Here is a 15,064-nt window from a genome sequence, read left to right on the forward strand (position 1 = left end):
GAAGAGGCAGCCACTTCTGGTGCCGTCCTTAGAACCCTGGCAAAATCTTGGTGAAAGCCACATGGAGGAGGGAGATGGCCATGGTGATGAGACTGCCTGAATGTCCTTTAGAAGGGACAGTTCCTATCTGTTGGGGCACTAGGAAGGAACTGGGACTCAAAGCACGCTTTGGGGTCACATTCTGAGTTATGAAAATGTTACACATTTTAATAGGAAATTGTTATGGTTGATTATTAATAGCATTTGGAAGTGTAGCAAGTAACAGATTTTTCATTCTCTTTTTTAAAAGTGAGGATAATGGGATGCTTGTTGATTGTTTTGTTTTCTGCAAAATCCTTGGCTGCTTCAGGCAAGCAATGGACAGTGGTACCAGATGAATGATTCCTTGGTCCATTCCAGCAACGTCAAGGTGGTTCTGAACCAGCAGGCCTACGTGCTGTTCTATCTGCGGTAATAAACTCACGCCCTCCCCAGATGAGCTCACTCCCTCTGCTCTTTTCTTATACCTATGGGCCTCCCTAACCTTTTTTTGTTTGACGGTAATTGGGAATTCCACTGGAGGGGTTCGTCATGTGTCATGGAGACCGTCCATGGGGAAGGACCCTTTTTAGTAAAAGCTAGAGCCTCGGGGAAGGTCAGGACAGGATTCCGTCTGCCCTCCCATGGATGCTGTTTTGAATGTAAATGGGAAAGTCACCATTTATAGTATTGCCCCAAATTAGAGGTACTGCTCCCTGGATGGTAGCCAGCCGATGCCCCTTCCCCTGTGGGGAAGCTGCCCCTGTAGGGCCAGGCTGGGAAGAACGTGTTTGTGGGGGTGCTGCCGCAGAGCTCCTCTGGAGGGGCCTTCTCCCGGAGCTGGCTGTCACTGACCTGGAGGCCGGAGACCATGGCAACTGAGACATTTTCACTGCTTTGTACATCTCCGCTGAGTGCGACTGAGGTGTTCGAGGGGTCTCTCTTGCTCTCTGGTGCATTTAACTCTGATCTTGGAGGAATTCTGATCTAATTTGCCCTTACTCTGCTTATATTCAGCAGGTACCTGGGGCTGATCTCTCAGCCTCACGGTGGTGGTTGAAAGGCGAAGGGAGATTCCCGAGAAGCAGTTAGGAGTGGCAGAGTGTCCCCAGGCCGTGTTTCTGCCTTGCCCCGCCTTTAAAAATATTATAATTGTGACCTTGACCTTAACTTACTCTGATTCTCTCCGTTTCTGTAATGCCTTCTCAGCTTTAATAAGAGAATTCCCGACTTGTTTTTTTCCTTTTACAGAATTCCAGGCTCTAAGAAAAGTCCCGAGGGCCTCATCTCCAGGACAGGCTCCTCCTCTCTTCCCAGCCGCCCAAGTGTGGTTCCAGATCACTCCAAGAAAAACGTCAGCAATGGGATTGTTTCCTCCCCGCTGACTGGAAAGGTATTTGTGAGAATGATGGAGGCCAAAGCAACTGGTCTTGGTGCTCCCCACAGACCTCCTCACACTTGGGAAGTTGGCCGCAGTGGAAGGAGTTTGCAGGCAGTTTTGCACTATTCTAGTTGATGGGTTTTTATTATTATTATTATTATTATTATTATTAATTTTTATTTTTTTGAGATGGAGTCTTGCTCTGTCGCCCAGACTGGAGTGCAGTGGCGCAATCTCAGCTCACTGCAAGCTCTGCCTCCTGGGTTCACACGCCATTCTCCTGCCTCAGCCTCCCGAGTAGCTGGGACTACAGGCACCCGCCACCACGCCCTGCTAATTTTTTTTGTAATTCCAAAGTGCTGGAATTACAGGCGTGAGCCACCGCGCCCAGCTGATGTTATGTCTTAAACTGGTCATCAGCTGACATCGGGTATAGAGAAAGAGGAGACATGAATAAGAAAATCCTGACCTAGCAAATTAGAACTGTCATTCACAGATCTGTTCTACTCATGAGACCAGCACCACTTACAGGTGCCATGACAGGTGTGCCAGGCAAACTTTCTGTGTGTGCTCTTTTTATTTCCTTTATAATGCCGAGTAAACTCTTTTTTTGGAGACAGTGTCTCATACTGTTACCCAGACTGGAGTACAGTGGCACACTTATGGTTCAGGGCAGCCTTGAGCTCCTGGATTCAAGCCATCCTCCTGCCCCAGCCTCCCTAGTATTCGGGACTACCAGTGCACTACCACACGCAGCTAATTTTTAAGTTTTGTGTAGAGACAGGGTCTTACTATGTTGCTTTGGCTGGTCTTAAGCTCCTGAGCCCAAGCAATTCTCCTGCCTTGGCCTCCCAAAGTGCCAGGATTATAGGCACCAAGCAAACTCAACCATAAGCATGTGGGAAAAAATATCCTTTTTTTTTTTTTTTTTTTTTCGAGATGGAGTCTCATTCTGTCACCCAGGCTGGAGTGCAGTGACGCAATCTTGGCTTGCTGCACCCTCCACCTCCCAGGTTTAAGCGATTCTCCTGCCTCAGCCTTCCGAGTAGCTGGGATTACAGGCGCATGCCACCACACCTGGCTAATTTTTTGTATTTTTAGTACAGTCAGGGTTTCACCGTGTTAGCCAGGATGGTCTCGATCTCCTGACCTCGTGATCCGCCCGCCTCTGCCTCCCAAAGTGCTGGGATTACAGGCATGAGCCACCGCGCCCAGCCTATCCTCACATTTTAACAGGGAAAATGTGAATCATTTGTACCAATGTTAATTTCTTGATTTGGGTAATTCTACTGTGGTTATGTAAGAGAATGTCTTTGTTCTTTGGAAATACACATGGACATATTTTGGGGTAAAAGAACATCATGTCTGCAATTTACTCAAATGGATCAGAAATAGAAATATGTGTATGTGCATACATATATAGTCATACATATGTACACACATATATATACGTACAGAGAGAGGATGATAAACGTTACGTGGTTGCAGGTTAACCATTAGGAGCTACCCTCTAAGTTACCTTTGTGTGTGTTTGACATTTTCTGCTAGAAGTGTTAAGAATTCAGTTTCACTAGTGAATTCATGAGCATTTTCCTCATTAGAACACAGTGATCACTTGAAGTGGGGTGGACCCTCTCTCGATGATTGTTTCTTCTTTTTTTGCAGTGGCGCGATCTCGGCTCACTGCAAGCTCCGCCTCCCGGGTTCCCGCCATTCTCCTGCCTCAGCCTCCCGAGTAGCTGGGACTACAGGTGCCGCCACCACGCCCGGCTAATTTTTTTGTATTTTTAGTGGAGATGGGGTTTCATTGTGTTAGCCAGGATGGTCTCGATCTCCTGACCTCGTGATCCGCCCGTCTCGGCCTCCCAAAGTGCTGGGATTACAGGCTTGAGCCACCGCGCCCGGCCTGTTTCTTCTTTTTTTTTTTTGAGACAGAGTCTCGCTCTGTCACTGCTGAGGCTGGAGTGCAGTCGCACCATCTCAGCTCACTGCAGCCTCTGCCACTCTGCAGCTTCCGCCTCCTGGGTTCAAGCGATTCTCCTGCCTCAGCCTCCTGAGTAGCTGTGATTACGGGTGCCTGCCAGCACACCCTGCTAATTTTTGTAGTTTTAGTAGAGATGGAGTTTCACCATGTTGGCCAGGATGGTCTGGAACTCCTGACCTCAAGTGATTCGCCCAGCTTGGCCTCCCAGAGTCCTGGGATACAGGCATGAGCCACCGTGCCCAGCCTGGATGACTATTTTTGATGGATCATCTTCCTCTCCCTTTAGAATGAAGAGTTGAACCCCACACACAGGCAGTCAGGGCCTTTCACAGTCTGCAGGGGTTTTGGTCATTTACATACGTCTGTATTTCCCTTCACATTAAAGAAAATAGAAGCTGAAATTAGAAGCATGAGAATTGAAGTAGCAGTGAAATACATGATATAATTGCAAAGTTGGTGGCCACTGTAGCCCAGACTAGGAAGTTAGGAAGCAGCCTGGGCCAGGTACTGTGACTCATGTCTTTAATTCCAACACTGTGGGAAGCCGATGTGGGAGGACACTTGATCCCGGGAGTTCGAGACCAACCTGGGCAAAACCCTGTCTCTACTAAAAATGCAAAAGCTAGCGAGGTATAGTGGCATGTGCCTGTAGTCCCAGCTACTCAGGAGGCTAAGGTGGGAGGATCACTTGAGCCATGGAGATTAAGGCTGCAGTGAGTCCTGATCACACCACTCCACACCAGCCTGGGCAACAGAGCAAGACCCTGTCTCAAAACAAATTTAAAAAGCAGCCTGGGCAACATAGATCCCCATCGCCATAGAGAATATTCAGTAAGCTGATGTGGGAGGATCACTTAAGCCCGGGAGGTTGAGGCTATATGCAGTGAGCCATGATCACGCCAGTGAACTCCAGGCAAGGTGACAGAGTGAGACCTTGTCTTAAAAAATAAAGGAAAGGGGGGCTGGGCACTTTGGGAGGCTGAGGTGGGTGGACTATTTGAGGTCAGGAGTTCAAGACCAGCTTGGCCAACATGTTGAGACCCTGTCTCTACTAAAAATACAAAAGTTAGCTGGGCTTGGTGGTATGTGCCTGTAATCCCAGCTATTCAAGAGGCCGAGGTAGCAGAATCGCTTGAACCTGGGAGGTAGATGTTGCAGTGAACTGAGATTGTGCTATTGCACTCCAGCCTGGGCGACAGAGTGGGACTCCATCTCAAAAAAAAAAAAAAAAAAAAGAAGCAGCCTGGGCAACATAGACCCCATCTCCAAAAAAAGTGCAAACATTAGCCAGGCGCGGTGTGTACGTCTGTTGTCCCAGCTGTTGGCAGGTTGAGGCAGGAGGATCGCTTAAGCACAGGAGGTCGAGGCTGCATTAAGCCATCAGTGTGCCACTGCACTCCAGCCTGGACAACAGAATGAGACCCTGTCTCAAAAAAAACCCCAAAAATAAAGGAAGCCTCACTTGCCACAGGAACTCCACAGGCAGAGTGATGCCCGAGGGTGGAGGTTGGCTCAAGGAGAGTCCCTGTGTCAGGCACACCTGCGGGGGCGCTTCACTGACCATGAGCATTTTCATTACCAACGTGATTTTCCAAATAACACTGCAAGCAGACAAGAGCCATTTTACTCTGAATGACATGGTGCAAGTTCTAGTGTGTATGGGAATGTTCAACCAGTGAAAAGGCTTTGGGTGCAGTGGAAAGATGAATTCCTTTTAGAAAACAGTATTAACAAAGAATAGAATGTAGGGAGCAAAACAAAACTCAGAAGAAAATAGAGGTAAATTTTTAACCTCTGGTAGAGGGAAGGAGACTTTGTATGCTTAAAATTGAGGGATAAAATATAGAAAAATTATGAATCGACTAAGATGTACATTTTTGTACAGAACTTATTACAAATACAAATGAAACAAATATTGTCAACAAATGGTTAACATTTGTAAACATAAGATCTCGTTCAAATGGAGATCACTCTAGTGCACATGCAGAGAATATGAATGTTAAAGTGGTAATAGCCCAAACAAGTGTCAAATTAGCAAATGTTTTGAAAAATAGATGTTGCTGGAGTATAGTAAAAGCAGTTTGGCAGTTTGCATCAGATTTCACGAAAATATTTATAGCCTTGTAATTCAATTTCCAGAAAATTAGCATGGCGTACTAAGTACAGGAAAAGGTCAACAAATATTTTTTAAGTATAGACTGTATACCAGACCCTTGAGTTGCCGGTGAGGGCTGCAGTGGGAACAAGAGAGATAAGGGTACAGCTTCATAGTTAAGCAGGGGAAGGCCGACATTCAGCATCTAAATACAGAATAATAAGTTATTTCTATGCAGTTGTAATAAGTGCTCTGAAGGGTAAAGGATACACACACATATACTGTACTGTATTGTTAATTTCAACAATTGGAGACAATATAGCTTATATAAATTAACCGTATAGTTAATATGTATCAGTAGTATATAGTATATATATAGTAAAATGTCAAAGACGGCCGACAGGCAGGTTGCAGTTGCTCAGGCCTATAATCCCAGCACTTTGAGAGGCCAGGGTGGGAGGATTGCTTGAGCTCAGGAGTTCAAGGCCAGCCGGGGCAACATAGCAAGACCCCCCCCCCCGCATCTCTACAAAATAATAAAAAGTATTCAGGTATGGTGACCTACTCCTATAGTCCTAGCTGCTTGTGCCTCTGAAGTGGGAAGATCTCTTGAGCCCAGAAGGTTGAGTCTGCAGTGAGCTATGATGACATCATTGCACCACTGCACTCCAGCCTGGGCAACAGAGCAAGACCCTGTCTTAAAGACATTTATTGAGAGTTATCGCCCATAAAGATGCTTGAGGTAATAGCATTAAGATAAAACTGGGACACAACTCTTCAGGGCAGAACCATTCGAAAGAAAAGACTTAAAGAAGAAAGCACTAGAATGTTAATGCATGATATGTTTAGGTGATGGGACTTTGCTAAATTTTTTTCCTTTATACTTTTTTCTCTTTCTCAAATCTTGATGAAAATGTACTGGTTTTGTAGTAAAGATGGCCATAAAGATATGTATTCAGGCCAGGTGCTGTGGCTCACACCTGTAATCCCAGTACTTCTGGAGGCTGAGGAAGGTGGATTGTTTGAAGTCAGGAGTTTGAGACCATCCTGGCCAACATGGTGAAACCCTGTCTCTGCCAAAAATACAAAAATTAGCGGTGTGTGGTGGTGCACGCCTGTGGTCCCAGTTCCTTGGGATGTCACAAAACATCAGAATTGTTCAAAGAAGCCACAATGTCTTTACCAAGAGTCCACATAAATAATTTGTCTTGAGCATGCTAATCAGAGGCCATGCCCACTACTAAGATGCGTTGTGGCCTTATGAAGGCGTGGCCCGACTGGGACTTGTCGCTTCCTCAGTTGTGTTTTCTGCTTTGCTCTCCTTAGCGACAGGATTCGGGGACAATGAAGAAGCTGCACAGCACTGAAGAGGTTGGCGTGCCCATTTCCAGGAATGGCTCCACCCTGGGCCTGAAATCCCAGAACGGCTATGTTCCTCCAAAGCTGCCCTCAGGATCCCCGTCCCCCAAACTCCCCCAGACACCCACACACATCCCGACTATCCTGGATGACCCTGGAAAGAAGGTGAAGAAGCCAGCTCCTCCACAGCACTTCTCCCCCAGAACTGCTCAGGGGCTGCCTGGGACCAGCAGTTCGAGTAGCAGCAGATCTGGGAGCCAAAGGCAGGGCTCCTGGGACAGCAGGGATGCTGTCCTCTCTACCTCACCTAAGCTCCTGGCTACAGCCACTGCCAACGGGCATGGGTTGAAGAGGAATGACGAGAGCACTGGCCTCGACCGGAGGGGCTCCAGCAGCTCCAGCCCAGAGCACTCGGCCAGCAGCGACTCCACCAAGGCCCCCCAGACCGCCAGTAGTGGAGCGGCCCATCTCTGCGATTCTCAGGAAACAAACTGTTCCACCGCTGGCCACTCCAAAACGCCGCCAAGTGGAGCAGATTCTAAGACGGTGAAGCTGAAGTCCCCTGTCCTGAGCAATGCCACCGCTGAGCCTGCAAGCACCATGTCTCCTCCACCAGCCAAAAAACTGGCCCTTTCTGCCAAGAAGGTGGGTGTGTGGGGGTCTCGCCACTGCTGTGTATCAGGAGAGCTCCAAGAGTTGCTTGGTTGGGGTTTGGAGGGAGTGAGAACATTGTCCAGGGACTTTGGCCTCCCTCATGTCAGAGGAACAAAGTGTCTTTTAGTCATTCCCAACTATTTGCAATTAAAGAACGGCTATCCTGGGGTGAAGGCAATGTGGGGTGTTGAGAGAGCCCTGATGATCTGGTGATACTCATGTGACTCATGGAGGTTTGGGCAAGGTAGCAGTTCCGTTTTCGCAGTAGGCGGAAGATCCTGACTGAACCCGAGGGAGGGTGAGCCCCACCAGCGCACTTCCCTAGCAGGGGTGGGACGGGCAGGAAGCGCAGAGCCGAGTGGGGTGCCCAGCACGGCTGCAGCAGGAAGCTTAGAAGGCAGCCACGGCACGAGGATGTGATTGTTGTGCTGAGATTTTTGTTTAAAATTTCTTCCTTTTTTTTGTTTCTAACCAAAAATACTTTTCTGGTTCTTCTTCTACCATTCCCCTGCCCCTCACCTCCCCTTTTTGTCTTCTTCTGTCCCCTCATCTTTCTTTCTGGGCTCTTTTGTTTTTATTTTCATTTTTTGTTACTTTTGTTTTCCCTCTTCACTCACGGAAACCTTTTTTAGACCACCAAGTTTTTATTTATGTCGATAACTGCAGGCCAGCACCCTGTGGAGGGCGACCGGCAATGACCTCCGTCCACCTCCCCCCTCACCATCCTCCGACCTCACCCACCCCATGAAAACCTCTCACCCCGTCGTTGCCTCCACTTGGCCCGTCCGTAGAGCCAGGTAAGCTTCGGGCCGGGACCTTCGGGGTGCCGACTGGTTCTCCCTGTGGTTGCGTGTGCTTGGCTGGTGAGGAGTTGGACGGATCACCAGCCTCACAGGACTGACAAAGCATTGGGCAGCCAGGAGGTACGGGGGGACGTCACCGACCAAGGTCCCCCTCTTCTGTGTTCCCCTGTGGTAAAGGAGCTTTGGGTGGTGAAGGCAGTTCAGCCTCTGCAGTCCCGATGTCTTAGTTCTGTCTTTGTTGGTGGTCTGTCTGCGACATCCATGTGATGACATGGTGTGCTGGAGACTGACCTGTCCTGTATCCCTACCAGCCCCATGACAGTACTTCCCAGTCGAAGAGAAAGGTGAGGTAAGGCCTTGGCGAGAGGCCTTGAGTGAGCTCGGAGTCCTGTGCATTTTTTCTGGGGTGTCTTGCTTGCTAGCATCATGTGGGTTAAGAGCTGTCTCAGGGCTCTCGGGTTCCTCTGCACACACCTGCTGGAGATGCAGTCCCTTTCCTCTGCATATGGGCCTTGGTCCGCAGGGGCTGCCTGCGTCTGTTGGGTGCCTCGAGTGGCAGGAAGTTGAGAGTCACTGGTCAATGGCTGTCTGGAAGCCGGTGGGAGTGGGGAAGGAAGCAGTGAAAGATGGGGTGAGCCATGAGGCGGCCTGTGGGGACTGTACCGGGGACCTTGGCGCTGGGTTCTAGTTCTAGAATCTCCAGTGCTGCGTGAGGGTGAGGTATGACTGTACGTCACCCACAGCCTCTGCCTTACTCTCCTCTCACATACACACGCACAAAGACACTTCTACCCTACACCTAGCATAAGATTTGTGTGCGTGGGAGGGCCTTGAGTGTTTGGGTGTTTTTTGTTCCTTGCCTTATAAGCTTTTTTTGAAAAGATTCCAGAAGACAGGGTAATCAAACGTCGTGCAGCTGTCATGGCCCTTGTAGTTTGTTTAGATGATGATGGGGGTCCCGTTTTCCTCAGGAACCTTGGGAGGTGGGCTTTGTGGTCGCAGCTCATTGACAAAGGAGAACATGGTGGTTCAGAGTGGGAAGTTAATTTTCCTAGGGACACATAGCTGGCAAGAGGGAGCTCAGAGAGCCTCACTGGGTTTGGCGCTAGATCCTGTCCCGGACATGCCTTGCTCATGATTCTGCTCTACACATCTGTGTCCCAGTTTCAGCGTCCCAATGATGCTAATGTGGAGGTGTCATTAGGGCCAACTCAACACTTGCCTGCCTCATGAGGCTCATTTCCTGCTTGGGAACACCCTGAGACTTTCAGAGGTTGGAGAATAAATCTTCACGGGATCTTTTTTTCTTCCTTACCATTTATTGTTTAGTGAAGGCTTCCTCCCTTAACACATTTGTATTAAAGATTTAAAATATTAGCGCTCGCAAAAATATCTGAACTGCTTGGTGACAAGAAACTAAGGCATGGAACTATTCTTATTAACTTTGCCTTATTAAAAGAAAAAAAATGACTTTTAAAATCATGTGTTGGCTTGCCTTTTTTTTTTTTTTTTTTTTTTAATCTTAGGGATCAATTATTTTAAGTTCCGGGGTACGTGTACAGGATGTAAAAGTTTGTTGCAGAGGTGCCATGGTGGTTTGCTGCACCTATTAACCTACCACGTAGGTAACTTTGCTTTTTTTTTTTTTTTTTTGAGACGAAATCTTGCTCTGTCGCCCAGGCTGGAGTGCAATTGCGCGATCTCGGCTCACTGCAACCTCTGCCTCCCAGGTTCAGGCGATTCTCCTGCCTCAGCCTCCCAAGTAGCTGAGATTACAGGCGTGTGCCACCATGCCTGGCTAATTTTTGTATTTTTAGTAGAGATGGGATTTTACCTTGTTGGCCAGGCTGGTCTCAAACTCCTGACCTCAGGTGATGCGGCCACCTCGGCTTCCCAAAGTGCTGGAATTACAGGCATGAGCCACTGCGCCCGGCCAACTTTGCATTTAAATAGATGTCGAATTAATTGTTAGCTTTCTTTCAAACTTACGTGTAACTTAATGTGTATCTGAAAACTGCAGGGCAAAAGCCTTTTCAGATTTTTAGGTGAAAGGGAGGGGAGTGAGGGTGAACAGAAGAAACAGCTCTGCTGGGTCTTTCAGAACATCCTCTCCGTGTTTCCTGGCTGTCCCCACAGGGCTGTGTCACCTGCTCCCCAATCATCCAGCCGCCTGCAGCCCCCCTTCAGCCCCCACCCCACATTGCTGTCCAGTACCCCCAAGCCCCCAGGGATGTCAGAACCACAGAGCTGCTCCTCCTTCTCGACGGCCCTGCCTCAGGTCAACGAGGACCTTGTGTCCCTTCCACACCAGCTGCCAGAGGCCAGCGAGCCCCCCCGGAGCCCCTCTGAGAAGAAGAAAAAGACCTTCCTGGGAGAGCTCCAGAGGCTAGGCTCAGAGACGTGCCTCCCACAGCACATCAGGGAGGCCACTGCAGCTCCCCACGGGAAGAGGAAGAGGAAGAAGAAAAAGCACCCAGAGGACACAGCTGCCACCGCCCTGCAGGAGGGGCAGACACAGAGACAGCCTGGGAGCCCCACGCACAAGAGGGAGGGCCAGGCCCAGCTGCCCGCTGTCAGACGGCAGGAAGACGGCACACAGCCACAGGTGAACGGGCAGCCGGTGGGATGTGTTACGGACGGCCACCACGCGAGCAGCAGGAAGCGGAGGAGGAAGGGAGCAGAGGGTCTTGGTGAAGAAGGTGGCCTGCACCAGGACCCACCTTGGCACAGGTAAGGGCAGGAGCAAGGTGGCATCTGTGTACCTCTGCCAAGAAACAAAGCAAAACCACAGAATCTACCTCTAACCCCACGTAGGTATGATCTGGAAATGTAGTCTGCTTTTGTGGTTTTCTAAAATGTGAATATGTGAGCAAATGTCTCCTCTGGCCCGTTGTGGTGGCTGACACCTGTAATCCTAGCACTTTGGGAGGCTGAGGCAGGCGGATCACTTGAACCCAAGAGTTTGAGACCAGCCTGGGCAACACGGCAAAGCCCTTTCTCTACCAAAAACAAAAATTGGTTGGGCATGGTGGCACATGCCTGTGGTCCCAGCTACTCAGGAGGCTAAGATGGGAGGATGGTTTGAGCCCAGGAGGCGGAGGTTTCAGTGAGCTGAGATTGCGTCACTGCCCTACAGCCTGGGTGACAGCTAGACCCTGTCTTTAAAAAAAAAAAAAAAAACACAAAAGACTCCTCCGATAAATACCAGTGGATTGGTCCTTGAAGTGACAGTGGTATGGACAGTAGTGTCCATCATTGTATGTGCAAAGCCGTCCAAGGATGCTGGATCAGGTGACCCAGGCCAGGCCAGACTCTGCAGTTTCATCAGGTCACAGTAGCCTGCACATTAGCCTCGACGGGCTTGGCTCAGTTAGGATGAGAAACATGACTGGTTTTCCCTCCATTGTCTCCATGGCTGCGTGTGGAGCGTCCGCTAATGCGTGTTGGGGGAAGAATGTTGCAGGGAGCTCCGTGCACTGGGTCACAGCTGGGGTGGCACCTTCTCCATGTTGCAGGCGGGAGTCTGTGAGCTCCTGCTCCCCTTCCAGCTTGCTCAGAGCTGACTGCTGCCTCTCACTTCCCAGCAGCTGCTCTCCCATGGGTGATGGTGATCCAGAGACCATGGAAGAGTCTCCAAGGAAAAAGAAAAAGAAAAAAAGAAAGCAGGAGCCACAGCGGGTGGTAGAAGAGGATGGGCATCTCGAAGTCCTGAGGAACGCCAAGCCCCGAGATGCTGCTGTCCCCGAGTCCAGCAGCCACACGCCATCTGTGAATGGCTGGTGTCCTGGAGACCACATGGGTATGCACTGGGTGAGGGGTTGGGGACCGCATGGGTATGCACCAGGGGAGGGGGTGCAGGACCACATGGGTATGCATTGGGCGAGGGGGGTATTAGGGAGTGCACAAGCTGAGAGCAGTGCCTCCTGCATCTGAGCTTGGGAGGGTCTGGGAGAAGATGTGGAGGTCCCCGGGACCCTGCCAACCTTCACTCCCCGCCCACGAGTCTGTTCTCTTGGGTGATGGGGTTGAAGCTTCCTCCTGTGTCAAAAGCATTTGACTGAAAAACCCCATGGGAGAGGTTACAGCGCACATGAGGTTTAAAACATTCTGTGAACGCCAGTGGATCTTCTGATTCAAAGCTGTTCCTGTCTACAGCTTCTCATTGAATGACTCCCTGAACTCCCAGCCTGAGTTTTTTTTCTGTGATGGTTGAACTTAGAAGAGTTGGGTTCAATCCTCCTCTCCCTCTATGTAGCTGGGCCTTTCAGAACATAGCATGGTGTGCTTGCTGTTGGGGACCTGTGTGCTGTGGCTGTCCTTGGGGCTGTCCAATTGGAGGGTCTTTTGTTTTCTTTAGGGCTGGCTGGGGCATGACTTGGCAGGCACCTGCCACAGAACACATTTGTTAAGTGAAGGGAAGAAAGTCTTGGCTGCTTGGTATAGCGGGCCGAGTTTGAGTGAGGCCTCCGCTGCAGTCTGGAAGGTCTGATGGCAGTGCATCCAGGGGCCAGCAAGACCTTAGAGACTGATTTGTATTTATCCAACTCTTAAGAAAGGAATTTATCGATAAAAATGAAATAGTATGAAATAAATTGCAAAATGCGGGTGCTAGCAAGTGCCAACCGTGTTTGCTGGCCAGCATGCTCTCAGAAGTACTGCACTAACATGGTGCCAGAGCCGTGCTCCGTGCCATCCTTGGAGCAAAGCGGAGTTGGCTTGTTAATGCAGGAATTCAAGGGACATCACTTGAGCACTTGTAGTGCGCCAGGGTCCATGCCAGGTGCTAGTTGTGTGTCCTGAGCAGTGCACCCTGCACTGTGCACTGGGGGCTGCATGGGCTCTGAGGGGGAACACCTGGCCCCATACACTCTCAGTCCTGTGCACCTGAGGAGAATGGCTAAATGAGCAGGGTACCAGGCCCAAGGGCAGGAGGCGCAGCATGTTGGGAGCAGGCAGGCTACTCTGCATGGCCACGTCCCTGGGCTGTGGATGAGATGGGAACTATGGAAGCCACTGTGCAGGGGCAGGGGACACTTAGCCTGGAGCTCACTGAGGAATTGGAGGCAGGGAGAAATGAGGTTAGATGTGTGTGAAGGGAGGTGAGTATATTCCAGGGGCTATGTGGGTAGCTGGCCAGAGGACTAGTTCAGAAAGGGTTTCTAGAACCCGATGAGGGTGGTGAGTGCTCTCCTGGTCCCGACATGCTGGGTGGACCTGTGCAGTGTTGCTGACAGGGACCAGGTTACCCCTGGACAGGGCTTAAGAGGTCGGGGTCCCTGATGGCAGCAGCCAAGCTTGGCCATTCCCCCCACCCCTGTGGTCGTCCAGGTGTCAGGCTGGTTCTGGGCCACGGGCCTCTCCCTTAGGTGAAGTGGGTTCCATTTAGATCTAGTTTTCGTCCCTCCCTCTGTCAGACTGAGGACTTACCCTGCTGGTTAAAGGGGTTTTAAGGGTTTTTTTTTTGCTTTTTAGCTTTTTGTTATTTTCCATGTTTTCTTTTTCATGAATTGACTTGGACAACCTTCTCTACTGTGTGAGATCATTAGTAAATTAAGCATGTAAGCATTAGTAAATAAACATTTAGGCTGGAAGCCATGGCTCATGCCTGTAATCCCAGCATTTTGGGATTACAGTTTGGGAGCACTTTGGGAGGCCAGTAGGAGTCCCCAGGAGTTTGAGACCAGCCTGGGCAACATAGTGAGACCCTGTCTTTAAAAAAAAAAAAAAAATGGCATCTACTTACTGTAAGTTCTGCTATAATTTAAGGTGTGTGGTTGCTTCCCCAGTGGGTTATTTTAAACGTTTGTAAATGTTTCTTGGCTCCTCCTTGCAGGGCTGGGCCAGGCCCCTCCTGTGTCTTGGAATGGAGAGCGAGAGTCTGATGTGGTCCAGGAACTGCTCAAATACTCATCTGATAAAGCTTATGGGAGAAAAGGTACTGGTTTGGAGACAGGACTTCTGTTTGCCTTTGATTGGTTGGTTTTGGAGGAGGGAAGGGTGTGGAATGGATCCTGGTGTACTGTGAGTGTGGAGGGCAGGCATCGCTCGGCTTTGAGAATGGGAAGAGGAATCTCAACACTGGCTGGAATCCTCTTTAAACCCTCGGCCGTGGCACGAAGGTGGCTTCTGTCCATGGCAGGATCCAGAACAGCTGCTTCTGAGGGTTGGGGCAGGGTGAGGAACCCAGCACATGCTGGGTCTTGGGTAGGGAAGGGGCAGAGTGACCAAGCTCTTCCAACCTAGGTAATGTCACTTCTTACTCAGAGCATGTTTTTATTCAGACTTCGAGGCCGAATAGGACATCTTTGTTTCTCAGACGAGGGCGTGGTTTTAGAGAGAACTGAAGTCTGTGGCCGTGGTTTAGCGTTTAGCTAAGAGGGTGGTGTTGGGGGTTCTGTGCTGACCGACCACACACGGACGTCGAGCCGTCCTCCTCTTGTCCTTCTGTTCACCACAAGGTGGCACTCAAAATTGTTGACTAATTATGGGTAGACTAGTTGGTAAATGACACTCTTGAAGTGAGCCTCAGGGTACCTGGGAACCTGCACTCGTGCTGAGCCCTGTGTCTGCCTGGTAGTTCTGACCTGGGATGGCAAGATGTCGGCGGTCAGTCAGGATTCTATTGAAGACAGCAGACTGGCCCAGACTGAGACCGTGGTTGATGACTGGGATGAAGAGTTTGACCGAGGGAAGGTATGATGTGTGATGCTGACCACAGGCTTGAGGTAGCAGGGCGGTGTGGCTCAGCTTAGGGCCGGGGCAGTTGGAGG

At 49.9% G+C, this 15,064-nt stretch overlaps 2 protein-coding genes across 7 annotated transcripts in view; one reads left to right on the top strand and one right to left on the bottom strand.

The window, feature by feature from the left end:
* ENGASE (endo-beta-N-acetylglucosaminidase) overlaps positions 1 to 15,064 on the bottom strand; it is a 639,565-nt gene that overhangs the window by 275,901 nt on the left and 348,600 nt on the right. The gene's annotated exons all lie outside the window — the stretch shown is intronic.
* The window catches only part of USP36 (ubiquitin specific peptidase 36), a 44,361-nt gene that overhangs the window by 26,099 nt on the left and 3,198 nt on the right, over positions 1 to 15,064 (top strand). For 4 of the 6 annotated variants that reach the window (XM_050764189.1, XM_050764187.1, XM_050764188.1 and 1 more), the window contains 8 exons: positions 350 to 450; positions 1,270 to 1,411; positions 6,805 to 7,482; positions 8,158 to 8,288; positions 10,431 to 11,024; positions 11,879 to 12,093; positions 14,128 to 14,229; positions 14,872 to 14,987. In XM_050764189.1, the coding sequence (XP_050620146.1) occupies positions 350 to 450; positions 1,270 to 1,411; positions 6,805 to 7,482; positions 8,158 to 8,288; positions 10,431 to 11,024; positions 11,879 to 12,093; positions 14,128 to 14,229; positions 14,872 to 14,987 (2,079 nt within the window). The remainder of the gene's footprint in view (positions 1 to 349; positions 451 to 1,269; positions 1,412 to 6,804; positions 7,483 to 8,157; positions 8,289 to 10,430; positions 11,025 to 11,878; positions 12,094 to 14,127; positions 14,230 to 14,871; positions 14,988 to 15,064) is intronic. The other 2 variants (XM_050764191.1, XM_050764190.1) reach the window with 1 other exon arrangement.

The sequence above is a fragment of the Macaca thibetana genome, chromosome 16 (genome assembly GCF_024542745.1).
Source record: "Macaca thibetana thibetana isolate TM-01 chromosome 16, ASM2454274v1, whole genome shotgun sequence".
NCBI classification, from domain to species: Eukaryota; Metazoa; Chordata; class Mammalia; order Primates; family Cercopithecidae; genus Macaca; species Macaca thibetana.